This window comes from Pangasianodon hypophthalmus, chromosome 15, assembly GCF_027358585.1.
Source record: "Pangasianodon hypophthalmus isolate fPanHyp1 chromosome 15, fPanHyp1.pri, whole genome shotgun sequence".
Classification (NCBI taxonomy): domain Eukaryota; kingdom Metazoa; phylum Chordata; class Actinopteri; order Siluriformes; family Pangasiidae; genus Pangasianodon; species Pangasianodon hypophthalmus.
This window is the reverse complement of record NC_069724.1, coordinates 149,071-173,451: the sequence shown is the minus strand read 5'-3', so window position 1 is coordinate 173,451 and position 24,381 is coordinate 149,071. Positions and strand designations below refer to the sequence as shown.

The following is a 24,381-nucleotide window of genomic DNA, read 5'->3' as shown; positions in this document are numbered from 1 at the left end:
TGCATTAAATATCTTTATTTTCAAGCATATTTACATGAATGTGCAATTTGTTTAAGAAGAAGGGGTTTATTATTTAACTTTTGTGATTACGAGGGAAAAGAAACATTTACCCGAATCCTTCCAAGAGGCACTTTCAGCTCACACACGGCTTTTCATCATTTCCCTCAAATAACACTGAATAAAATTTTTCTGCATATCTGACTCCTGCTCCTGGATTCAGGAGGTAGTGTGTGTGTGTGTGTGTGTGTGTGTGTGTGTGTGTGTGTTTTGAGGCCGTGGCTTTTAAAAAGACATGATCATCTCCATGCTTGTTCTCTCACAGGTCCTGTGCAGTAGGAGATGTTGTGATACAGTACAATGCAGTTCATGCAACAAGAGAGTTCTCCAAACAGTTTTATAAAAACGCACACACACACACACGTGCACACACACACGCGCACACACACACACACACGTGCACACACACACACACACGCACACACACGTGAACACACACACACGTGCACACACACACAGGTCTGACTATGCATGGAGCTAAAATCAGACATAGTGGCTACAGTAATCCTTGGCTTTTTCTCATTTTTTTCCCCCATATTCAGTCCTTCACTCGAGAAGTCTGACCGTTCCATGCTCTTTATGTCCTGGTGTATTATTGTTTTTTATTTATTTATTTTTTGCGTATTGGTGCTGTGCTTGGTGTTGATCTGAGGCACTTGAGCGGTGTGGATCAGTAGAAAGCTGACGCTTCATCCCGATCCTGAACTTTCTCTGATTGCATGAAGGTTAAACGTGTGGAACTCACACATTCAGGATCTCAAACTCCTCCTCGGACTCGAACAGCTTATCTGTGGACTCGATGAACTCTGCAAAGAAAACAAACAAAGCTGGTGATGAAACTCCAAAACAATTAAACAAACACATCGATCAACAAGTGCATGAAATATTTTATATCAGCTTTACGTCAGAAATATCTTTTAGCAGCTCTTTCACACAGCACTCGAATTCATGCTGCTACGGTGCACAGATTTTATTTACAATTTTTTTAGCTTTAAAGGACAAAAATAACTGGGAGGAATTCCTCTTTCTCTGCACAAACACATCACTACACGTCAACTGATATTAAAGTCCATCAAAGCAAGAGAATTTCTCAGCGTAGTCCTGTGCAGCTGAATGTAGACTCAACTTCAACTAACATGAAATATTTTACAATTAACAAACTACATTTCGCTTCTTCTTTATCATCTGCCTCGCTGACATGCCCAAGAGAGAACGCAGCGGCGGCTCTTCCACAGGGGCAGGTGATGCAGAGCTCCACTGTTTATTAACCATTTAACAAGTAATAATCTTCATTAAGCCCTGATTCACAACTCCATACATTTTAAATTCTGATCTCTTTTCAGGCACCAACAATTTAAAAGTGTGGTTATTTGACAGATACAAGCCACTGTGTGTCTATGATGTATAGAACCATCTCTGGTGTAAAGACTGGGAGAGGGAAAGGGGGATTATGGAGAGTGAAGTATTTGTTCCTCATGCAAATGCTGAGAAAAAGAAGAAACATCTCTCCCTTTTCCAGTGCATGAATGTTTTGGGTTGGTTTCAGGTTTTTGAGCTGAAATTTTTGCTGAAATATGGCGAGCTGCTGTACTGTACGCTGAACGATGTCGACTTACAATCTCACATTTACAGAGTTACTCTAAAAATTCGCTAGAGAGTATAACCTGTAGAATAAGTCAAGTGTGAAAGCGTTTGGTTTTTTTTCGTCATTAATGTCGTCCTGTGACACTGTAGTCTATGTTCACGAGCCGTTGCTGAGTAAACGTGTTACTCGACTCGTCTATACGAGCCGTAAAGTCTGGGGTCGCTGCTCTCACCTGCTCCTGTGGTCTGCACCTCAGGTTTAGTCGGAGGAACGAACGGCGGCCAGTGAGACGGATGCTTCTCCACCAGCTCAAACATCCGCAAGTTCCGCTTCTTCAGGATTTCCTTAAAGGTCACGAGCAGAAAGGATTAAAGCACAAACCTGAATAAAGGCACGAACACATCAGCAATGTGGATCATTTATTTAAAGTGCTACCTGCTGAACCTGATTACACCAGCTGTCAAAGTCCTCCTCACTCCTACAGAAAAAGCCCTGTTTCCACACACACACACACACACACACACATCCTATATTATATTTATAAGAACATACATTTTTACTGCTTGTCTTTTCATTTCAATATTCAAATTACTTGTTAAAAATCTCTGAGATTTTGTTTTCTATATTTCTCGCCCAGCTGTCAATCAGTTGTGTTTTTGCTTTTTAGAAACATTTTAAATATTAAACATTATTAAATATTAATAATCATTATCTAGTCAAATGCTAGGTTTTTCTGTATTAGCATAACATTTAATAAATACTTAATTAAATAAATCAGTTAAAATATTTCCTTTTAATGTTGAACACTTAAGTGTGCTTAAACTGAGATACTTTATGCCTTTCACTCGAGTTTTTTGTTTCATATTTCTACTTTTGATTGAAGACGATTTTGACACAGAATCTGTACTTCTACTTAACTTCAGCTTCTCTGCGAGCTGCCACTCTTCGTCCGCAGAAGAAAGCTGCTGCTGCTTCTTATGTTTCACAAAAGCGTTTTACTTTTGAAATGAATAATAAGACTCATGCTGTGTGTTTGATCCTGACTCTTTCGCTCCTGCAACCTCACCAGTGCTACAGTAGGGTCCAGGCTGGTGATCTTCATGCGATGAGGACTCCTCTGGCAGTGGTAGCTCTGGTCATCCACAGCGAGGTCCGTCTCCGAGTCCACAGCTGACTGAGTGGTGTGAGGGTCCAGATAAATCAGCTCATCATCTGGGGAGAGAGAATGTGGAAGTAACGTCAGGCCATTTCGAGGGCGTGGAACAATACGTCCAAAACTCTGCACTAAAGTACTAATGCGAGGAAGAATTGTTTTAGTTTTCAGATAACACATATCAGGAACTTGAAACACACTCCTAGGTTTACAAATATTTCAGAGAACACCATGACAAAACAGAAAACCGAATCAATCATTTTTTAGATTGATCTCAGAGTCCACAGGGATTACCGTCAGTAATGAGCCTAATTAATCCGCCAAAAGCCTAATCAAGGTTAGTCATCAATCTAATTCCTTGAAAAATGCCGCCACATCAAAACATACCCTGTGGTCAGTTTTTCCTTTAATTTGTCACCCATATTAATATAAGTTTTGTTTAGATAGATTAGATAGAGATCGAGAGTAACTGATCCTGAAGGGTAAATTTGTTTAAGGTTGCACTGTATATTGCAGAGTAACGTTTGCTCAGAGAGAGTACTCACCTATAAATCCAATAAAGTAATAAGCCAGGTTGGGTTTTCCACCAAGCACTCCACAAGACTGCGGCATCTTAAAACATTCCTTCATGAAAAATAAATGATTTTGATTTAAAAACTTTATACATCATGATTCAGTTTACTACATTGCACTTAGCACTGTGTTTGTTACTGAGTAATATTTCACACAATCACACAAAACGTTGAAAACTTTACTCCGAATTCACACCAGCCGCATCACGTAAAACATCGTATCATGGGCTGCGTGATGTGACGCTTCACGTGAACTTAACACTTCACGTGAACTTAACGCTTCACTGTGGCCGGTGTGGACTGAGATGGTTTTAGAAACGGAACTGAATGAGGTCTCGATGTGATGTGACTCGGCCGTGAGTGTTTCAATCTTTTGCCTAATAGATGATCTACTGTTAGGAGTACTGGGAGATTAGAATCCGATTCCTGCGTACTTTCAGGGCCTGGATGTAGATGGGGTTGATGTTGTTGATGCCCATGCGGAGTGGGATCAGCAGCAGCAGAGGCCTCCAGTCCAGGGAATGCTGGGAATGCTGTTGGGAATGCTGTTGGGAATGGGAGACGGGGCATGGAGCCTGGCGCTGCTCTGCGTCGTCTGTCAGCTTGTGTCCTGATGACGACTCGCCGGATGGAGGAACTTCTACGCCGCCACAGATACACCGACTGGGCCTCGCTTCCTGATGACACTGCTTCTCTAATGAAGAGAGAGAGAGAGACAGAGAGAGAGAGAGAGAAACCATAACCGTTTATTGTGTACACTCTAAAATAATTCTCAATAAAGAATATAACAGGAAAACACTTACTGATGTCTTCGATCACTACAGTGTTGTCCATTGACACGTACACAGTTAACGAACTCCAATCATCAAACAGTGTGAGTTTCCTGTGACGGAAAATATATATCTGTACATCTCAAATCACGAATCAACACAATTTATCTGTAATGCTAACTCAGCACTAAATTCTGAATCCCTAGAGCAGACATTTAAGAAAATAAGCTTAACCCTGTCACTGAGTCACCTCAGGATGAAGTTCCTGCACTTCAGTTTCTCAGTAAAAAGTGTTTTATTCAGTCAGAAACATTTAGTATAAATTTATATAAACTAAAACCTGACACCTGTTTATTATTGTTTATCTATAATTTTATTTATATTTATTTAGTTTTTATTCACAATGTTCAATTTTTCTAACTCATTTTTGTCAACACAATGACGAAGTTGTGTCCAGAATTATTCATATAAATGTATAGACGAAGAAAAAATATATAATATATTTATATAATATTGTATTATTATATATTAGGTCCTGGTCCCGGTGAGGCTCTGGCTGATTTTATTTTCATGTGACTTGTTTTTGTGTTATTGAGGTTTGGATTAAATTCAAATGAGGAGTCACAGATATAAGAGCGTAATAATAAACACAACAGCTTCGATAACGGTAGTGACGTCCGCAGCTGTACGTAAATTAAAATATCACACACTCCGTGTTCACGCTTCACAGAGTCTTACTGGTCCTCAGAAACCTGCTCTGATCCGCTGCGGAGAATAATCACGGCTCTGAAGGAAAAACTTTCCAGCAGAAGAAACTTACCTGAGGACTTGTGCTACTGTGTTCGGACCATACCACTCTCCAACAGATTTACCCTCGCCCACCCCCATCTGAGCTGCTCAGAGAGAGAGAGGGAGAGAGAGAGAGAGAGAGAGAGAGAGAGAGAGAGGGGGGGGGGGGGGGGGGGGGAGAGAGAGGGGGAGAGAGAGAGAGACACAGAGTGAGAGAGAGAGAGAGAGAGAGAGAGAGAGAGAGGGGGAGAGAGAGAGAGAGACAGACAGAGAGACACAGAGTGAGAGAGAGAGAGAGAGAGAGAGAGGGGGAGAGAGAGAGAGAGAGAGAGACACACAGAGTGACAGAGAGAAAGACGGAGAGAGACACAGAGTGAGAGAGAGAGAGAGAGAGAGAGAGAGGGAGAGGGAGAGAGAGAGACAGAAAGAAAGGGAGAGGGAGAGAGAGAGAGAGACATAGAACTGGACTGGTATCATTACAGACAAAATACTCTTACTGAACACAGACACAGGAAGGAGTGTGAAGGAAGAAAATGTTGCTGTTTAATGAATTTGATCTGAATCTTATTCAGAAGTTGTGCAGAAAACACTGAACACTGAATACTGAACACTGAACACTGAATACTGAACACTGAACACTGAACACTGAATACTGAACACTGAACACTGAACACTGAACACTGACAGCTCTGATGAATGAATTAAATGAATCAGTGGAACAGCGTGGCTCGTTGTACTCGAGTGTGCACAGGATGAAACTTTTCATTTGCATGCCACATGTGTATGTATATATATACACACACACACACACACACACACACACACACACATAACCACACACACACACACGTAACCACATACACATACAACCACACACACACACACACACACAACCACTCACATAACCACACACACACACACACACACACATGAAACCACACACACAAAACCACTCACATAACCACACACACACACACAAACAAACACGCACACAACCACACACATACACACACACACATAAACAAACACATATATAAACACACAACCACACCACCCAACCACAAACAAACAACCACACACACACACACACACACATACACACACACGAAACCACTCACATAACCACATACACACACTCACTCACTCACTCACTCACACTCACTCACTCACTCACACACACTCACTCACTCACTCACACTCACTCACTCACACTCACACTCACTCACTCACACACACACACATACCCATCTGGTGAATCGAATAACAGCTATCTTTTCTGTCCAGAAAGCAGTGGAGGATGCGCTGGTACTCGGCCGGCTGACTTCCCTCACTCACCCACCGCCATGCTGCAGGGTTTCACACAAACAGCACAGTTTCATGTTACAGGAAACAAAATCGAAAACCTTCTCGTTCAGGTGACGGGAACTGCCGAGCTTCATAACACCTGAATCTCACCTGAACACCTGCAATAAACTTCACCTGAACACACTTCAGTTATATTCATTTATATGGCGACTCGACACACTGACTCTAACCATCAACACGGGCAAAAGGACAAGCTCTGTGAATAAAGTGAGAGAAGTGAGAGAATAAGAGAGAGAGAGAATACTTTAATTAACTGAGAACGCAGTACTACAGTATACACTCACAGGCCACTTTATTAGGAACACCTCCACACCTGCTCGTTTATACAAGTATCCAACATGGCAGCAGTTTTTATGCACTGCGTTAAATCATGCAGGTCAAGAGTTTCAGTTAATGTTGACATCAAACAGCAGAATGGGGAAAACATCTGAGATGCTTTTCTGCTCAACACGTTTGTACAGAGTGGTTATCTGCGTCAGTTCTGGTCATTCTCCTCTGATCTCTCTCATCAACACGACGCTTCCACACAGAACTGGATGTTTTTTGTTTTTCTCACCATTCTGTGTAAACTCTGTTGTGTGTGAAAATCCCGGGAGATCAGCAGCTTCTGAAAGACTCAAACCAGCAACCATGGCACAGTCAAAGGCACCGAGACCACTGAGATCTTTTCCCCATTCTGATGTCTGATGTGAACATTAGCTGAAGCTCTTGATGTCACGTGATTAGATGAGTGAATAGCTGCATGAATGAGCAGGGGTACAGGTGTTCCTAATAAAGTGAGCAGTGTGTGAATATATAGTCTATTTCCTATACTCATGTCCCTGAGTGCTACTCTATCCTGCTACTCTATCCAGCGTTTGGTGTGCAGATGGTCATGCAGAGGAGAAAAGCGAGAAAAGCAACTCTGATTAGTCCTGATTTATAACAAAGCCTTTAGATCTTTGTAAGAAGTCAGGAGTTTGTTTTCTGTCCTACTTCTTCCCAGATGGCTGCAGATGAGGGCTTGTGCCAGGATCATCTGTCCACAGCGCAGCATGCAGCCCCAGCCTGCGTCTGACGACGGACCCGTTCCTCCTGAAGGACATAAATATAACAGTATCAGCTCAGGCAGATCACCAGCGTCCCCGCCGTCATCCGTCATCCGCTCACGGCTGTAACGTAAAGCGTGACGTGATGTGATGTGTTCACGCTACTGACCGATGGGGCTGAACTTTTTCCTGTACGTGAACCACAGCCGCGAACGCACATCTGAAAGAAGCGCTGACTTTTCTGCAGAAAACAGAAACAACACACAAAAATGTCAGTCACATAAACACCTGTAAGAGCTTCAGTTTACTCCATCGATTACGACATGCGCAAGTGTTCGCTTTTTCTCCTGGACCAAAGTGTCAGGCATAAAATCTGTTACAAACAGAAACGCAGAGCGGCCACGCGAGAACGATATCCCCATCAGCATCCCACGTAATAACACGCTCTTATCCTCGCAATAACGTGAAGCTTTTCACGTAATAACGTGAAGCTTTTCTCGCAATAACGTGAAGCTTTTCTCGCAATAACGTGAAGCTTTTCTCGTAATAACGTGAAGCTGATGGGTTGATTTTTCCTGGAGGTGTGAAGTACAGAATGCTCTGTTATGAAAGCCACATGTCCATGACGGGTGTGAGTTCTTACCTGTTTTAACATTATAAGATTCTCCTAAAATCCACACTGGCTCTTCAGTGTCTGGTAAATCTTCTAGGAATTCAGAGAAAACGTTGATCTGGTTTTCATACTTGGCTAAAACTGGAACAGAGACATGTATTTATTCCTAATGATCAGAATTATCAGCCTTTACACTTCACACTTTACACTACACTTTACACTTTACACTTCACACTACACTTTACACTTCATTTTATTCCTAATGATCAGTTATCAGCCTTTACGCATTACACTTCATGTTTTACACTACACACATTACACTACACTACACACATTACACTTCATTTTATTCTTAATAATCAGAGTTATCAGCTTTTACACTTTACACTTCATGTTTTACAGTTCACACTTTACACTACACACTTTACACTACACTACACACTACACTACAGTACACTACACACTTTACACTTTACAGCTGTGTCTATGTAGCTGATTTATTCAGCCTGACTTTACAGTTGTGTAGTGTTTGTGTAGTGTAACTGTAGTGTGTGCGTGTGTGTGTGTGTGCGTGTGTTTGTGTAGTGTAACTGTAGTGTGTGTGTGTGTGTGTGTGTGTGTGTGTGTGTGTGTGTGTGCAGCAGCTGGATGAGTGCGCGCTCAGAGGCTCAGAGGATGTGTTCAGGCCACTAACCGGGGAACAATGAGAAAACTTCAAACTCAGTTCCGAAATGAAATAAACACTTCTGCTGCACAGCCTTCTTCACTTTAACCTCAACACAGCGCGATAAACACACTCCCCGAGCCGCTGCTCTCTGTTTTATTTCTGCATTTCTTACCTGCCTCCATCCTGAGCTGTCATCGGTGTTTAAAGTCAACGATACAAATACAAAAGCACGGAATTGTGGGTGATAATGTTCATTTCTTGTTTTCCTTGTGTCAAAAAGGGACAATGAAACTACAAATCCCAGATATGTCGGAAGGCACGTAGTGGACAAACGTCACCAGAAACACTGCGAGGCATTCTGGGAGTTGTAGTTTATCTGTGACGAGAGCCTTCAGTTTCCGGTTTACGTCATATATTTTCGTTTTTAGCGACCAAGCTAGTCACCTGTGTGCATTAGAGCAGGGATAAAGCTCGGTTTCTGAGGATTTGTAACATTAATATATTTATTAAGGTATTCCTTTCACTTCGCTGTTGGTGATGTTGCCTGTTTAAATCATGCAGTTTGCCGGTTTGCTGTTAGCTAACGGTGTTAGCAGCTAGGCAGGAAGCTAGCGTGTGCAGGGCTGTAAACAGTGAAAGCTGTTTTATTTACACATGTTTATGGTTTATTAATGAACACAGCTAGCACAGGCAGGTTTACGCTGTTTGTCAGTTAGCTGAAGTTTATTAATGTTAATGTACATTAATGCTTATTAATGTAGAAACTCTTTAATTAAATCTGCGCATTGTTGACTCTTTTCAGGGGAAAGTAGCTACTGCAAGCTCGGAAAGTCAGTAGAAGTCGCCAGATGATGTCACAGACTAATTTGCATATTCATTAAATCCCAGAGCGAAACCCTGATGTGTATTAGATTGATTGTGATGCCTGTTATAGACTGTAAAAGTGTGTTATTATATTGGAATGTTATATTTGTGGATATTGCCCCCGTTTGTGAAGTTGTGTGTATAATCAGATTTGCGTAGCAGGACGCTGACCGTGCAGCAGCATGTCGTACGTGTTCGCCAGCGACTCTCTGCAAGCCACGCTGCCGCTGCTGCAGGCCTGCATTGACGGAGATGTGGCGTTCGCTAAGCGCCTGCTGGAGACCGGCTTCGACCCGAACGCGCGCGACTGCCGGGGACGCTCGGGGATGCACCTGGCCGCGGCACGCGGGAACGTGGAGATCTGTCGCCTGCTACACAAGTTCGGAGCGGACCTGCTGGCCACCGACGCTCAGGGCAACACCGCACTGCACATGTGTGGACACGTGGACACCATCCAGTTCCTCGTGTCCAACGGACTCAAGATCGACATCTGGTTGGTGAACCTTCTCTCCAGATTTCATTATTTTACTGTAATAGTGTGTGATATAACGATTTAATCGTCTCTACACGATGTTACACTGCGGAGATCTCCAGCGACGTTTACTCCGACTGCATTATATTATATTATATTATATTATATTATATTATATTATATTATATTATATTAGCAGACCTGCCGACCTTTACACATTTTGTGTAGGAGCTCAACAGTAACATCGGACTACGCTAGTACACGTTACCGTGCCGGTTGCCGTGGGAACGCAGGGTGTAGTCTCAGAACTCCGAAATGAGAGAAATATCTGTGACCGGATTGATCGTGTGCGTGAGCAGGGCACTTAAACAGATCCTTACTCCTCCGCTACTCTCCTTTCGGCTGCAGTGGTGGGAATGCTCGCTTTTCTGTCAGCTCTGGACGAATAAATTATTTATTGCGATTATTTAAACGGTAAATCACAAGTGGGGAAAAAATCAGTAGCACAGAATTTGCAAGCAAAAGACATATTTGAATACAGTCACTTTCACCTTTAGCGAGTTGCTGCTTTCATGGCACTAAAGTAGATTTCCTCTTGTGTCGTGCCACGCCCTCTGGGTGGGAGGGGCTTACTGTCTCTCCCCTGTCAATCACAGCGGCTGTAGCCAATCGTGCGTGTCTGTGAGCTGGTGTATGAGGAAGAGGGCAGATAGCGCTCTCCTCCGAGTGTTACGCCTCCCTGTGATGCAGCACGAGCAGCAGTTCGATGAAAAGACCTGGTTGTCTGACTTCACGTGTCGCAGAAGACTCCGCCCTCCCGGTTGGTCGCTGTCATGTGATAGGGCAGAGCTGGCTGGTGGGCGGGACTTCATCTTTGTGCAGATGCATTAAAAGTTTATACCCTGATAAAGTTCCTCTGTGTGTTTTTTCTACAGTAATCATAACGGAGCCACTCCTCTGGTCCTGGCTAAGCGGCGCGGCGTGAACAGAGACGCTCTTCGTCTGCTGGAAGGACTGGAGGAGCAGGAGGTGAAGGGCTTCAACCGCAGCTCCCATTCCAGCCTGGAGAAGATGCACATAGCAGATAATGAGAGGTGAGATTACTGTGCGCTCCACAAGTATTGGCACCCTTATTTAAAAAAAATAAAAAACAAAAATTCCACACAGTGGTTTATCGTTTCTCCTCAAACAGAAAGATACACTGTTGATCTTTTCATTTTCATTAGAGCTTTTTATTTTTAAATAATGCTTTTTTTTTCTCAGAAATATATGTGCCAAAATTATTGACACCCCTAAGCACATTTATCTGTGCATTTCAAAAGATCAGACATTTTACATTCTGTTTGTGATTTTGTCTCAGTTATAAAGATTGTTTTCTGTCTTATGGAGATTGACGTTTAATAAAAATGTTTAAATGAACCTTTTATCGCAGTTATAGGAAAATAGTCCACGCTGGGGTGGTGTGATGCGTTACCACTCTGAAGTAGATTATTTTCCTCGTATTCAACAGCAATTTGGAAAAGATTACATCTTTTAATTTATTAATGAACGACACAAAATGCTTTTTTAATGTAGTGGAACGTGACGAGTTCCTGTTGTCACTTACGTTATAGCAGCTATAAACATGAGTCGTTCCCTCACCAGCCTCTTTATTCTCTAAAAAAACGCAGCTTGTTACATCGTGTTACTGAGAAACTGCAAAGAAGCGTAAACTCCTCAGTCCTGAGAGCGTTAATATAAAACAAAGGTTATTAACAGTATCCTGAAATACTTCCACTATAATGCGACTACACAGTGTGGCAGGAAATCGATCAGTTCACTTCTCCTGATAAAATACAAATCAATAAAACACTTTGTTGTGTTCATGAATAAATTTATGAACTATTTATCCGTTATATATTTGTACTCACTGACGTACGCACGTGTTGATTCCTAAAAAAAGATCTCCTTGTTCCTCTTGTACAGTGCCATGGAGAGTCACTCGCTCCTGAACCCTCACCTCCACCGCAGCGACGGCGTGTTCTCCAGCTTTCGCACCACGTGGCAGGAGTTCGTGGAGGATCTGGGCTTCTGGAGGGTTCTGTTGCTCCTGCTCTTCATCGCCCTGCTCTCGCTGGCCATTGCTTACTACGTCAGTGGGGTTTTGCCTTTCAGTTCCAATCAGCTGGAACTTGTGCGTTAGGACGATAAGGAAGTGACGGAGGTGCGGGAGTTAAGCTGACTGAACTGGTGAATCATTTTAAGGAACCGAATCTGTTTATGCTTCTTAAACTCTTGTCACGTAAATGACGTTATAATGCATATTTACGTCTGTGTAAATAGTCAGAACAGTTTAGATGCCTTCTGAATGTTTATTGCTATCATGATTTATCGTGCACAAGAAGATGGTCCTGAACATTTAAAACCTTCACATTGTGTAGAGTAATGACTAAAATTGATAATTAACTCGTAATGTTAATGTGAACATGGAGTGAGTGAGTTATATTCAGCAAATCCAGAAATCTTTATTCTCACATTTAATGTAAGCTTCTGGAAATGAACATTAACACGGAGTGTTTGTAATTGAACACTATTTACAGGAGATCTCTCAGAGCAGGTTTCTAACAGGGAGGATCCTGTAGCAATATTAATACATTTTATTAACAAAAATACCCCAAACACAACACAGTGAGATTCTGCTAGTGATTAACCGCTTACTGTACGCTCACTACGTTTTCTATTTCTCTCTAAATCTAATGTAACTCAGAAGATGATTATCAAGAGCTTGCTGAGGGTAAAGGTGTGAGAGAGAGAGAGAGAGAGAGAGTGTGTGTGTGTGAGAGAGAGAGAGAGAGAGAGAGTGTGTGAGAGAGAGAGAGTGTGTGTGTGTGTGTGTGTGTGTGTGTGAGAGAGAGAGAGAGAGAGAGAGAGTGTGTGTGTGTGTGTGTGTGTGTGAGAGAGAGAGAGTGTGTGTGTGTGTGTGTGTGTGTGTGTGTGTGTGTGTGTGTGAGAGAGAGAGAGAGAGAGAGAGAGAGAGAGTGTGTGTGTGTGTGTGTGTGTGTGTGTGAGAGAGAGAGAGAGAGAGAGAGAGAGAGAGTGTGTGTGTGTGTGAGTGAGAGAGAGAGAGAGAGAGAGAGAGTGTGTGTGTGTGTGTGTGTGTGTGTGAGTGAGAGAGAGAGAGAGAGAGAGAGAGAGAGAGAAAGATGTACAGAACTGAATTTCAGAACTAGACCTGAAAAGTGCTGATGCACAGATTTTCTCTCGCTTTTGATTATTTACATGAAGTGATTATTAAGTGAAGATGCTGATGTCTGGTGTTTAGAGGAAAAACACTACTGCTGATTTAATAAATGGAAGAAATGTGGCTTTGTATGCTTAAAGTGATTTTTTTCCTTTTTAATTTTATACTTATTCCAGGATTTCACATGATTATTATTATTATTATTATAACTGTTATTATTATTATAACTGTTATTATTATTGTTGTTGTTATCAGCGCTGTTATCATGTAAGACAGCACATCTTGTTTCACGTGTCTGACGTTGCTGAAGAGCTTTCTTACGCGTTTCAGTGGTAGATCATGGATGTTGGAGATTAAAGATATTCCCGCTTTCCAGTCTGCAGCATATCCATTTGCTCATGTGATTAAGGGTGAACTTATAAACGTATGATGAAGTCAAGTGTCAAGTCAAGTGGAGTTTATTGTCATTTCAGCCATATACAAGTACACAGTGAAACGAAACAACGTTCCTCCAGGACCAAGGTGCCACATAAGACAACACAGAACAACACAGAACTACGGGGACGACATAAATTACATAAATTAAACGTAAAGTGCACAAGTGCAAACATGTGCAGACAGCACAAGACAGAACAGACAGTACATAACTACGACACCGACCAGTACACAGTCCTGTTGAAAGTGATAAAGTGACAGTAGTGCAAATATTACAGCTGAGGTAGTGTAAACAGTGTAAACACAGAAGTAGCAGCAATAATAAAACATGTGCAAAACATGAGCAGTGCATGTGCATAGAGGATGTTCCGTTGTGTGTATATATATGTATGTATGCGTGAGTTCCTTTGGACCAGTTCAGTTGTGTGTGTGTATATATGTATGTATGTGTGTGTGTGTGTGTGTGTATGTGTGTGTGTGTGTATGTATGTGTGTGTGTGTGTGTTCCTTCAGTCCAGTTCTAGGTATTTGGGAGTCTGATGGCATGAGGGAAGAAACTGTTGCACAGTCTGGTTGTGAGGCCCGAATGCTTCGGTACCGTTTTCCAGACGGCAGGAGGGTGAAGAGTGTGTGTGAGGGGTGTGTGTGAGGGGTGTGTGTGAGGGGTGTGTGGGATCATCCACAATGCTGGTGGCTTTGCGGATGCAGCGAGAGGTGTAAATGTCTGTGATGGAGGGAAGAGAGACCCCGATGATCTTCTCAGCTGTCCTCACTATCCGCTGCAGGGTCTTGCGATCTGAAAAGGTGCAATTCCCAAACCAGGCAGTGATGCAGCTGCACAGGATGCTCTCGATAGTCCCTCTGTAGAACGTGGTGAGGATGGAGGGTGGAAGATGTTCTTTCCTCAGCCTTCACAGAAAGTACAGGCGCTGCTGGGCTTTCTTTGTTATGGAGCTGGTGTTGAGCGACCAGGTGAGGTTCTCCACCAGGTGAACACCAAGAAATTTGGTGCTCTTGACGTTCTCCACTGAGGAGCCGCCGATGTTCAGCGGAGAGTGGTCATTCTGTGCTCTTCTGAAGTCAACCATCTCTTTAGTTTTGTCCATGTTCAGAGACAAGTTGTTGGCTTTGCACCAGTCCGTTAGCCGCTGCACCTCCTCTCTGTATGCTGACTCGTCGTTCTTGCTGATGAGACCCACCACGGTCGTGTCATCGGCGAACTTGATGATGTGGTTCGAGCTGTGCATTGCTACACAGTCGTGAGTCAGCAGAGTGAACAGCAGTGGGCTGAGCACACAGCCCTGTGGGGCCCCAGTGCTCAGTGTGGTGGTGTTGGAGATGCTGTTCCCGATCCGGACTGACTGAGGTCTCCCAGTCAGGAAGTCCAGGATCCAGGTGCAGAGGGAGGTGTTCAGGCCCAGCAGGTTCAGCTTTCCAATCAAGTGCTGAGGAATGATTGTGTTGAATGCTGAACTGAAGTCTATGAACAGCATTCTAACATAAGTGTCTTTATTGTCCATGTGGGTGAGGGCCAGATGGAGGGTGGTGGTGATGGCATCATCTGTTGAGCGGTTGGGGCGGTAAGCGAATTGCAGGGGGTCCAGTGAGGGGGCAGCAGGGTCTTGATGTGCCTCATGATGAGCCTCTCGAAGCACTTCATGATGATGAGTGTAAGTGCAACGGGACGGTAGTCATTGAGGCAGGACACTGAAGACTTCTTTGGCACGGGGACGATGGTGGTGGCCTTGAAGCAGGTCGGGACAACGGTGCTGTACATGGAGGTGTTGAAGATGTCCGTGAAAACATCTGCCAGCTGGTCTGCACATCCTCTGAGCACCCTGCCAGGAATGTTGTCTGGTCCAGCAGCCTTCCGTGGGTTGACTCTGTGTAGAGTCTTCCTCACGTCAGCCGTGGTTAGACACAGCACCTGGTCATTGGGAGAAGGGGTGGTCTTCCTCGCCATCACGCCGTTCTGTGCCTCGAACCGAGCGTAGAAGTCGTTCAGCGCATCTGGGAGGGAGGCATCACTGTCACAGGCAGATGGTGATGACCTGTAGTTGGTGATGTTCTGGATGCCCTGCCACATGCGCCGGGTGTCTCTGCTGGTCTTGAAGTGGTCGTGGATTCTCTGAGCGTGTGCGCGCTTCGCCTCTCTGATGGCCCGGGACAGTTTGGCCCTTGCTGTTCTTAGGGCCACCTTATCGCCTGCTCTGAAGGCGGAGTCTCGAGTCCTCAGTAGCGCACGCACCCCTGCAGTCATCCACAGCTTCTGGTTGGAGGGTGAGGTGATGATCTTGGAGGCGGTGATGTCATCAATGCACTTGCTAATATAGCTGGTCACTGAAGGCACTGAAGGCAGTGAAACTGGATCTCTGCGCTGAGGTAATAAGAACATTAAGTGGCGTGTCTGTGCAGCAGCTTGGATAAGGGGTAAGATTTTACTTTAATAACTTTTTCATTCAAAATTACAGGTTATGATTTTTTTGTAATTGTATTTTTAAGAGTTAAAAATACAGATTTATGTAAATTAGTCCGAAGGTGAAGGGAAAAGTTACGAGGCTTGAGACCGAGGTCATGTGGTACAGTCTTTATTTTTCAAAATAAAGTCATTAAATAGTGTTAGTTTAGTGCCACATAATGAAAAAAAACTACCATAATTATGATAAAGCTAAAATAAAAGAATTTTACGATAAAAGAACATGGGTGCAGCGGGGAGCGTCGTCTCCTCACAGCTCCAGCGTCCGAGTTCGATCCTGAGCTCCGCTTCCTGTCCGTGTCCATGTGGGTTTCCTCTGGGTTCTCCGGTTTCTTCCCAAAAACATAGCAGTAGATAGATAGCTTAGTCCAAACTGCCCCTGTGTGTGTGAGTGTGTAAAAACTGTATTCCCGGCTGTTCCTGGGAATTTGCTCCGGATCCAGCGCGACCCTGACCATGATGGAGCGCTCATGAAGATAAATAAATGAAAGAAATATCATGAATATAATCTTCATTTACTCTAAATACACTTTTTTCTGTTTAATTAAAACAACCAGCTGCAAACTTATATATAAAATGATTTTTAGATTCATTCTTCAGTAAGCACTTTATTCTGCTCAGTCCAGGGTAAAGTCCACATCCTGGCATGTGTTTGGGAGGAAACCGAGGAACCCGGATGAAACCCACATGGAGATGAGGATCGAACTGCAGCGACACGTACGAGATATCCGAGTCTTTATTTACTCGAGCTGCTCTAATTACACAGTCAGTTTCTGCTTAATTAAAACAACCAACTACAAACTTGATGAACGTTTTTTAAAAAATATTAACCTTTTAAAGCTAGTACAAAACTACAACAATTAAATACATACAAATAATAAATAATATTTACAGCATAAACAGATTTGTTCGTTTTCTTTAACACGGAGTAAAGTCGGGTTCAGACAGCGCCTCTTCTAACGTCTCCGTGTGCACCAGCGGGATTTTGGCAACTTCGAAGAAGACTCTGTAAAAGGCAAAGGAGCGATTATAAATCAGATACTCAGAAACTCGGACCAGAGTCTCTCATCTGAACGGTACGTGTGCATTCCGTACTTGTGAGAGTACTTGTTCTCCACAGCTCGGAGGTTCTCGTCAGCAGGACAGGCCAGCATGGCGTACAGTCTCCTCACCAGCGGGCCCAGGTCGCTCAGCGCGTAGCCGCTGTGGTACCGCAGCGCCGCCGTCTGCACGCCACACAGAGTGAAAGAGTGTGTAAGGAAGAGTGTGTGCCATCTGTAGTGGACTGAAACTGCTGAAACAACGACACATTCGTCCATCACGAGTTCTAAAGACAGAAATCCGGTGACGGATCTGCGACTCACGAAGCAGCAGTGTGTGTTTACTAGACGTGTAACGCAGTGTCACTGTCTGAATCTGTTCACTGCCCTGAATAACTATCTGTATCCGGATTTGAACCGGAAGTGGGCGTGGCTTAAACACTTGGAAAAAAAAAAAAGCTGCTGGAAGAAGAAGCCGTTTTTTTAATTCACAAAATATAAATAAATTAAAGAATCAAAGATACGTTGCCCCGGGCGCGGCGCACGGTCTGTGTGTGTGAGACGGAGACGTTTTAACATCAGTCAAATACGTAAAAGTGTGTGTGTGTGTGTGTGTGTGTGTAAGCAGCGGTATTATTTACACACTCGCCTGCGTACTTTATGTGCATCTGGAGGATTAAAGCGACGTCCACTAGGTGGCACATCAGAGCTGAAACATCAGGTTATAACTGAAATTGTAAAACGTTGAGTGGTTTCACGCACAGCGACGTTAAACACGCTGGTGAGTTCTGGCTCTCTCTCTGCCATCGTCATGATTGTTGTCATGATCTGTGTCTCAAAGCGTAAACTCTGACCTTACAACAAAAGTATCTACTAATCAGAAAATCCAGAAGACTGAGTGCACAATACAGAGCTATGAATTTAATCACGAGAGGTTTTTTTAAAGTTCTAACAGTAACAGTTAAACCGGTTAGCGCTAGTATTCAGTAACAGACTAGAACAGAACATAACGACGGGATCTGAGACACAGCGCTACTTTGGTTAGTCATTTGCGAACACACTGTCACATGGTGCGATACTGCGCCTGCCGTTCACGCTGGTGTTCCACCACATGGACGTGTAACGTTAATTTCTGAGGACGTGCACAAGCGACGCTCCGAACGACCGCAGGAGACGTACGGCAGCCATCTTGGATACACGTAGTTAAAGGCACGTATTAGTTCAGGCTACTGGAGCAAACCGCTGACTAGAGACAAAGCAAAGAAAAAACTAACAGCCTCCAATCCATATCTGTTTAGAAAAACATCATCTGTCCATGAATCATGTTCCGTCTCTAATGTATCCACATGGTGTGTTCAGTAGCTGTGGTTCTCACCCATCCTCCCAGGCGGGTGGTGATGAGGGCAAGCAGGAGGCAGGCGGACGCTAAGCGCGACGCTCTCTCCGGCACCAGCTCCAGCTCCAGCAGGCTCAGTTCACACACGTAGCGTGCTAAAGTTAGCGTCTCCATGCTAGCATGGGCTACCTGTGGGTTTGGTTCATAATTATATCACAAAACACAAATGAAGCTGTGCAAAGGTGCAAACTAAGCTACGCTTCTAGAAGGCAGCTTTTATATTCTGTGCGTTATTAACAGTCCTGGTAGCCGTCAGGTTTGCTTCAGGAATTTTCACTGCAGACATGAATCTATAACGAGTTCAGCATACGAGTGTACACACTGTCAAAAGTTTCCCAGAATTCCCAGCTGTGGGAATTTTATAATCATTATTATAACTAAGCAATAATTCATGTAAATTACAACGCAGCTCATAATTGAAGCTTCAGCTGCTCCAACCTTTGCGTAACGCCTGAGGAACCTGTAAGGAACAGGGATGTTAATGTCAAAGTGAAGTCCTCGGAGGATGTTCCTTTCCATGACGAGGAATTCCTGTCTATTGTAGGCGTCGTCACAAATGTACAGGAAGTCATCAATGCTGGGAGGACAGCGCTCCTGGACAAACATGAAATATAAGCATTATTTATCACATGCTCAACATTTCAACCAACATTTCCAAATGAACCGCAGCTAACATGTTGATCATGAGCATGGGCTTGTGGGAGCGCACTTCCCAAAGATCTGAGGTTTCATTATAAACTGTGTTGTTGTTGTTGTTTCAGTAGTAAATCATGGAATAATTCTGAAATTTAGATCTTTAGGTACGATCTTACTTCAAACTTGGCAGCGATGAGCATAGCCGTGGAGCCAATGAGCTGCAGGGATTCTCTCATCACCTCCGTGACAGACAGGTAGTGGTCCGTCAGCTTCACCGCCAGGTACAGCGTCTCATGATTCAGCTCGAAGTTCTCCTGCGTCGAGGAGACGTGGAAATAATCACGTGTTTATAATCAGTTATAATCAGTACACGTCACAGGACTCGGTGACATCACAGACACTTAATCACCCAGATTACTTTGCCAAGGTCGTCAAAGGTCACTTCAATTCAATTCAATTCAATTTTATTTGTATAGCGCTTTTAACAATGGACATTGTCACAAAGCAGCTTTACAGAAATAAATGGATTCACAAAAAATATATTGTAAATATTTAAATTTATCCCTTATGAATTTGTCACTTAACTTCATCCAAAATTAAAGACAGCATCTCTTATATTTTTATGTCTTATATGTAGCTTATCATAACACACACACACACACACACTATATACTCTAATGCACACACTGGATTTGAAATATAAAACTTAAAAAATAACAAGTTTAGGTAAAACGACTCTGAATAACAGAATCCATGGGTTTCATTCACTGAGGAATAATTTTGCTAAATAATATTGTGATTTGGAAATGTGTTATTGACAAACATCCACAAATAGCAACATTAATGCTGAAAGATAAATAAGATGGAGACAGAGAGAAAGAGAGAGAGAGAGAGAGAGAGAGACAGACAGAGAGAGAGAAAGAGAGAGACAGAAAGTCAGATAGAGAGACAGAGAGAGAGAGAGAGAGAGAGAGAGAGAGAGAGAGACAGATCACAGGATGTTACCTGGACTTCCACCATCCAGTCGATTAGAATTCCTCTCATACTTCCGTTCAAGTCCGGCTGAGTCTGCATGTAATCAGTCAAGACAAATTTCTCCTGAAAAGCCACAAACACACACACACTTTATACACACACACACTTTATACACACACTTTACACACACACACATTTTACACACACACACACTTTATACACACACACACACTTTATACACACACACACACTTTACACACACTTCAGCTTTGAAAATCACCGTGTTACATCATCACAGTCTTCATGTCTTTTAAACCTGAGACAGAAAGCCGGTTCTCACCTCTCTCTGTCTGAGGTAGTCAAAGATATCTTTAGCGTACTCCGGACTCATCAAACAGTCGCCAGCTTGCTCCTTATCAACATCAAACTCTTCTGGAATCTGCAGGAAACACAGACTCAGAGGCTTGAGTATAATGAGAAGACGTCTGTGGCTTGACCTGCGATATTCCTGGGATCTGCATGAGCAGAGCGAGTTTACGATCAGAAGCGTGAGGAATTTCTCCCGAAACTAATAAACGAAACGGACGAATTTCACATTCAGCTGAAAGAAAACATCATTTTGAGGTTTGAGGAATTCTTTCATCTTTTATTCATCTTCAGTAAGCGCTTCATCCCGGTCACGCTGGATCCGGAGTCTTTCCCAGGAACACACGTGCACACACACGCGCGCACACACACACACACGCACGCGCACACGCGCTTGCGCACACACACACGCACGCACACGCACGCACAAGGTGGGATGAAACCGGAGAACCCACAGAGACACGGGGAGAACGTGGAGAGAAACTACACGAGATCAGAATCTGGAGCTGTGAGGAGACGACGCTACTCTGTGCTATAAATCTGATAAATTCACTTCCATTTATTCAATAACTTTATAATAATATTCAATAACCTTTTGTTCTTGGACTGCAGGCTGCTCCTTAGCAGGAGACACACCAGAGTCTGTCGACTTCTCCACCTGATCCTCCTGATCCACAGCTTTTCTGCATTGCTCCTCAGATGACAGGCGTTTAGTCCTGGAGTAATAACACGAGTTAAGCATTCTCTTAAAGGATTATTATTATTATTATTATTATTAAATATCTGTGAAGGATGTGAGGATCATTACGCTGTCAGGTTGCTGTTGGTCTTTATAACCACTTTGCTCGTCTGTGTCCTCTTGGCCGGTTTGTTGTTCTTGACACAGACGTCATTCTGGACTTTTTTGGTCTGTTTGTGAGAAGAGAAAGAAATGTATGAATGTTCTTCAAATGTTCTTGTATGTCAGGAAAACTTTCATATTTACGTCCTAACGACGTCCTCAGCTCAGTTCACAGCGTCTGATGTCATCACTGTGTCGTTTTACACTGCAGGTTAAACTGTGAGCGGTTTTCTCTCAGACAGCGCGTTAACCCCGAGTGGATGTTAGCAGGTTTTGCTTTCTGGATTTGACTTCACTACACGTTTACACTCCTCACACACCGTGCATGTGATTCTCTTTAATTCTTTACACAATCGCTTGCAAGTGTTGGACTCTGCTAGTGTCGAATGTTGTTCATTTCTGTACACATCATCTTTCCTAGAACAGAACGTACAATTTTCATTAAATTAAATAATCTTATTTAATAGCCTATAAAATACACAATAATGAATATCTCAGTTCTATCAGTTACAATAACTAAAATTTAATGATTTATTAATGGCAAGAGCTTTATTTTTTATTCTTTAATATAAATCAGCTTACTGTGATAAATAATTTACTGTCTGAACAGTTCACTGTTGAAAAACATTCAAGAAAATTCTCTGTAAGAAATAATCTTTAATAATCTTTAATCTTCTATTCTGAGGCTGATAAAAAGTGAAGTTTCAGTAAGGATTCATGTTCTGTATGTTCTTGTATGGAAAGGACTTCTGATGAATTCACTGCTGCACGATTAAGAAATATGAAAGCAAACAGCAGGAAAGAGCTGGAACCAAAGCTGAGGTGTTTTTCACGGTGAGATAAAAAGGTGTCGTTTAAATCAAAACATTTAACTCAATTAAAATCAACTGGAGTCTGAGAGGATTATAGAACAACGTAAAAAACACACACACACTCACACTCACTCACACACACTCTCACTCACACACTCTCACTCACACACTCTCACTCACACACAGACACACTCTCACTCACACACACACACTCTCACTCACACACACACACACACACACACACTCACACACTCACTCATATCTTTTGTATCATTAGTATGGTTGCAGTTTAAGGTTTATTTAAAAAACACACTCGGGCTGCAGTTTCCTCTCAGAGTGAAGCTTTAACACTTCTGAACCCAAAATAAAAAAAAAAACACAAAAATACTTTATTACAAAAATGACAAATAAATAAATAAACAAACAAACAATAAAAACAGGACAGATACCAGACAGTATCACACAGATGAAGGATTTTAGAATCGGATTAATGCGTAAACGTCAGCTTACGTTCGTCAGATCAACAAACGCAGAGCGTTTCCTGGGAGCGGCGTGTGGAGAGGACGGAGATCGCTTCACCTGAGGAACATCTACCTGTAACACAGCCAACAGGTTACACCTGCAGAGCAGCAGTTACTGAGTACACTGAGTGTTCACCACAGACTCCAGGTCTCACCACATTACACAGCTGTGTGTGTGTGTGTGTCCTACACACTCTCTCTCTCTCTCTCTCTATATATATACATACACATACACACACACACACTCACACTCATACACTCATATACATACACACACTCATACACTCATATACACTCTTACACACACACTCTCTCTCTCTCTCAGGTCAGAGTGCTCACCTGGTTATCAGGTCCTTTCCCTCTAAGCTGAGCTTTAGACGCACAGCAGTTTCCCCGCATGATGTCTGATCGCAGTCTGATCGCAGTCTGATCTTCTCAGATGTCCAGCTTTCAGTTCTCTGTGAAATTTATGCTTCAGTCTGAAACTCAGACACGCGTGTGTTTACTGCAGCCGTTACTACCGCTGGGAATAATCACACACACACACACACACACCTCATCTGATCTGATCTGATCTACTACAGGATCTGAAGCTCAGTCTAGAATTTTAAACATGAAATCGCTGAGAATTTAATCCTCACACATTTCCTACGATTTGGAAATCACAGAATTTGAACTCGAAGCCGCTCCAAGCTGCACGCTGATTGGTCCTTTGTCTTTAACGTCAACTGCCACAGACAAAAATCAGTTCAAACCGCCGACCAATCATCACGAAGCTTTTCGTTTTATTTCTGGCCAATAGGAGGAGAGTGGGCGGGGCGAAGTGGCGTGTGGCAGCTCTATCGCCACCTAGTGTATGAAAGCGGTTTAGTCCAGTTTTAACACTTTAAACTATTAAAATAATAATAATAATAATAATAATAATAAAATCACGGACCCGCTCAGATTTATTTTTATTAATGAACTAGTGAAAACTATTCCCATTAGACACATTATTTAAACAGCACATTAATACTCTATATTGAATAATATTGTAATATCGCGTGCACCCTGCTGTTTATCTGTACACTGTTTATCTCAACTTATTGCACCCTAACTCTTATTTATTTGATGTAACTGGTTTGCTGTTTGTGCTCCCGGTGGGATGCTGACTGCATTTCATTGTCTCTGTGCTCTTACTCTGATAATGACAATAAAGCTGAACCTAATATTCCTGCTTCTGGCTTCTAATGTTTTACTAAAGCCCAGGTTATCCTTCACGAGGTCTGCTTCTTTGAAAAACACATTTAAGATTAAATGTTTAAGAGAATGTTTGCCTAGTTCTTACTTAATATGGAATATTATTTCAGATTTTGTATTCAAAGTGGGTGATTTTCAACCTTTTTTAGTGTAAAAATAACATCAAAATGACCAGTTAAGGTATCCAATTTCCATAAACAAATATTACATGTTTATTTATGCAGTAAAACAATAAACTATTGCGGTTACTAAAAGAGAATCTGCTGCTCCTGACAGAGTTATTGTGTTTATACGGAAATGTCGTGAAATCACACGCATGCGCAGTATAGTGTCGTAAACCGCGCGCGCACAGCTCTGGCACGCGGACACTATCCGCACTAAACAGTGTGTGACGTTAGTGCGCCAGCTGTTAGTGCGCGCGTGTGCGTTTTTCGCAGGCGCTGATTGGCTGTCCGCGGTGTCAGTGATGTTAGCATGTTAGCATGTGAG

The 24,381-nt window shown here is 42.8% G+C and overlaps 3 protein-coding genes across 6 annotated transcripts; 1 reads left to right on the top strand and 2 right to left on the bottom strand.

Annotated features, from left to right (window-relative positions):
* Nucleotides 1–8,898, bottom strand: atg4a (autophagy related 4A, cysteine peptidase). Its single transcript, XM_053240035.1, has 13 exons — nt 8,772–8,898; nt 7,963–8,073; nt 7,489–7,560; nt 7,267–7,365; nt 6,171–6,272; nt 4,958–5,030; nt 4,171–4,250; nt 3,802–4,061; nt 3,341–3,419; nt 2,709–2,854; nt 2,078–2,134; nt 1,875–1,986; nt 1–863 (listed from the first exon to the last, which is right to left on the bottom strand). The coding sequence occupies exons 1-13, from the start codon at nt 8,779–8,781 to the stop codon at nt 799–801; spliced, it is 1,266 nt and encodes a 421-aa protein (XP_053096010.1). The 5' UTR covers nt 8,782–8,898; the 3' UTR covers nt 1–798.
* An 85-nt stretch (nt 8,899–8,983) lies between these two features.
* On the top strand, nt 8,984–13,278 carry ankrd46a (ankyrin repeat domain 46a). 3 transcript variants are annotated; one of them, XM_026938306.3, is made up of 4 exons: nt 8,984–9,110; nt 9,626–9,956; nt 10,871–11,029; nt 11,901–13,278. In XM_026938306.3, the coding sequence occupies exons 2-4, from the start codon at nt 9,646–9,648 to the stop codon at nt 12,115–12,117; spliced, it is 687 nt and encodes a 228-aa protein (XP_026794107.1). In that variant the 5' UTR covers nt 8,984–9,110; nt 9,626–9,645; the 3' UTR covers nt 12,118–13,278. The 3 variants fall into 3 exon arrangements, with proteins under 3 accessions (XP_026794107.1, XP_026794108.1, XP_026794106.1); XM_026938307.3 differs by having other exon boundaries at nt 9,623–9,956; XM_026938305.3 differs by having other exon boundaries at nt 8,985–9,110; nt 9,613–9,956.
* Nucleotides 13,279–16,211: 2,933 nt separating this feature from the next.
* On the bottom strand, nt 16,212–24,243 carry LOC113541596 (G2/mitotic-specific cyclin-B3). 2 transcript variants are annotated; one of them, XM_026938667.3, is made up of 12 exons: nt 23,295–24,243; nt 22,993–23,176; nt 22,643–22,726; nt 21,288–21,388; nt 21,072–21,195; nt 20,454–20,552; nt 20,144–20,236; nt 19,315–19,452; nt 18,941–19,096; nt 18,482–18,631; nt 17,162–17,292; nt 16,213–17,072 (listed from the first exon to the last, which is right to left on the bottom strand). In XM_026938667.3, exons 2-12 carry the CDS (start codon nt 23,050–23,052, stop codon nt 16,985–16,987), a joined length of 1,224 nt encoding a protein of 407 aa, XP_026794468.2. In that variant the 5' UTR covers nt 23,053–23,176; nt 23,295–24,243; the 3' UTR covers nt 16,213–16,984. The 2 variants fall into 2 exon arrangements, with proteins under 2 accessions (XP_053096011.1, XP_026794468.2); XM_053240036.1 differs by lacking the exon at nt 18,482–18,631 and having other exon boundaries at nt 16,212–17,072; nt 22,993–24,243.
* Between the last annotated feature and the right edge of the window lie 138 nt (nt 24,244–24,381).

Bases quoted from the DNA above. Each gene is read 5' to 3' on its own strand.
- atg4a (XM_053240035.1), bottom strand. The intron at 7,561-7,962 runs GTAAGAACTCAC...TGTTTTCTGCAG, and splicing joins ATCTTATAATGTTAAAACAG to AAAAGTCAGCGCTTCTTTCA. The intron at 2,135-2,708 runs GTGAGGTTGCAG...GTGTGGAAACAG, and splicing joins TGGACCCTACTGTAGCACTG to GGCTTTTTCTGTAGGAGTGA.
- ankrd46a (XM_026938306.3), top strand. From the start codon at position 9,646: ATGTCGTACGTGTTCGCCAGCGACTCTCTGCAAGCCACGCTGCCGCTG. The intron at 9,957-10,870 runs GTTGGTGAACCT...TTTTTTCTACAG, and splicing joins GGACTCAAGATCGACATCTG to TAATCATAACGGAGCCACTC. The intron at 11,030-11,900 runs GTGAGATTACTG...CCTCTTGTACAG, and splicing joins CACATAGCAGATAATGAGAG to TGCCATGGAGAGTCACTCGC.
- LOC113541596 (XM_026938667.3), bottom strand. From the start codon at position 23,052: ATGCGGGGAAACTGCTGTGCGTCTAAAGCTCAGCTTAGAGGGAAAGGA. The intron at 21,196-21,287 runs GTAATGATCCTC...TTATTACTCCAG, and splicing joins ACCAACAGCAACCTGACAGC to GACTAAACGCCTGTCATCTG. The intron at 20,553-21,071 runs GTTATTGAATAT...TGTTTCCTGCAG, and splicing joins CTGCAGTCCAAGAACAAAAG to ATTCCAGAAGAGTTTGATGT.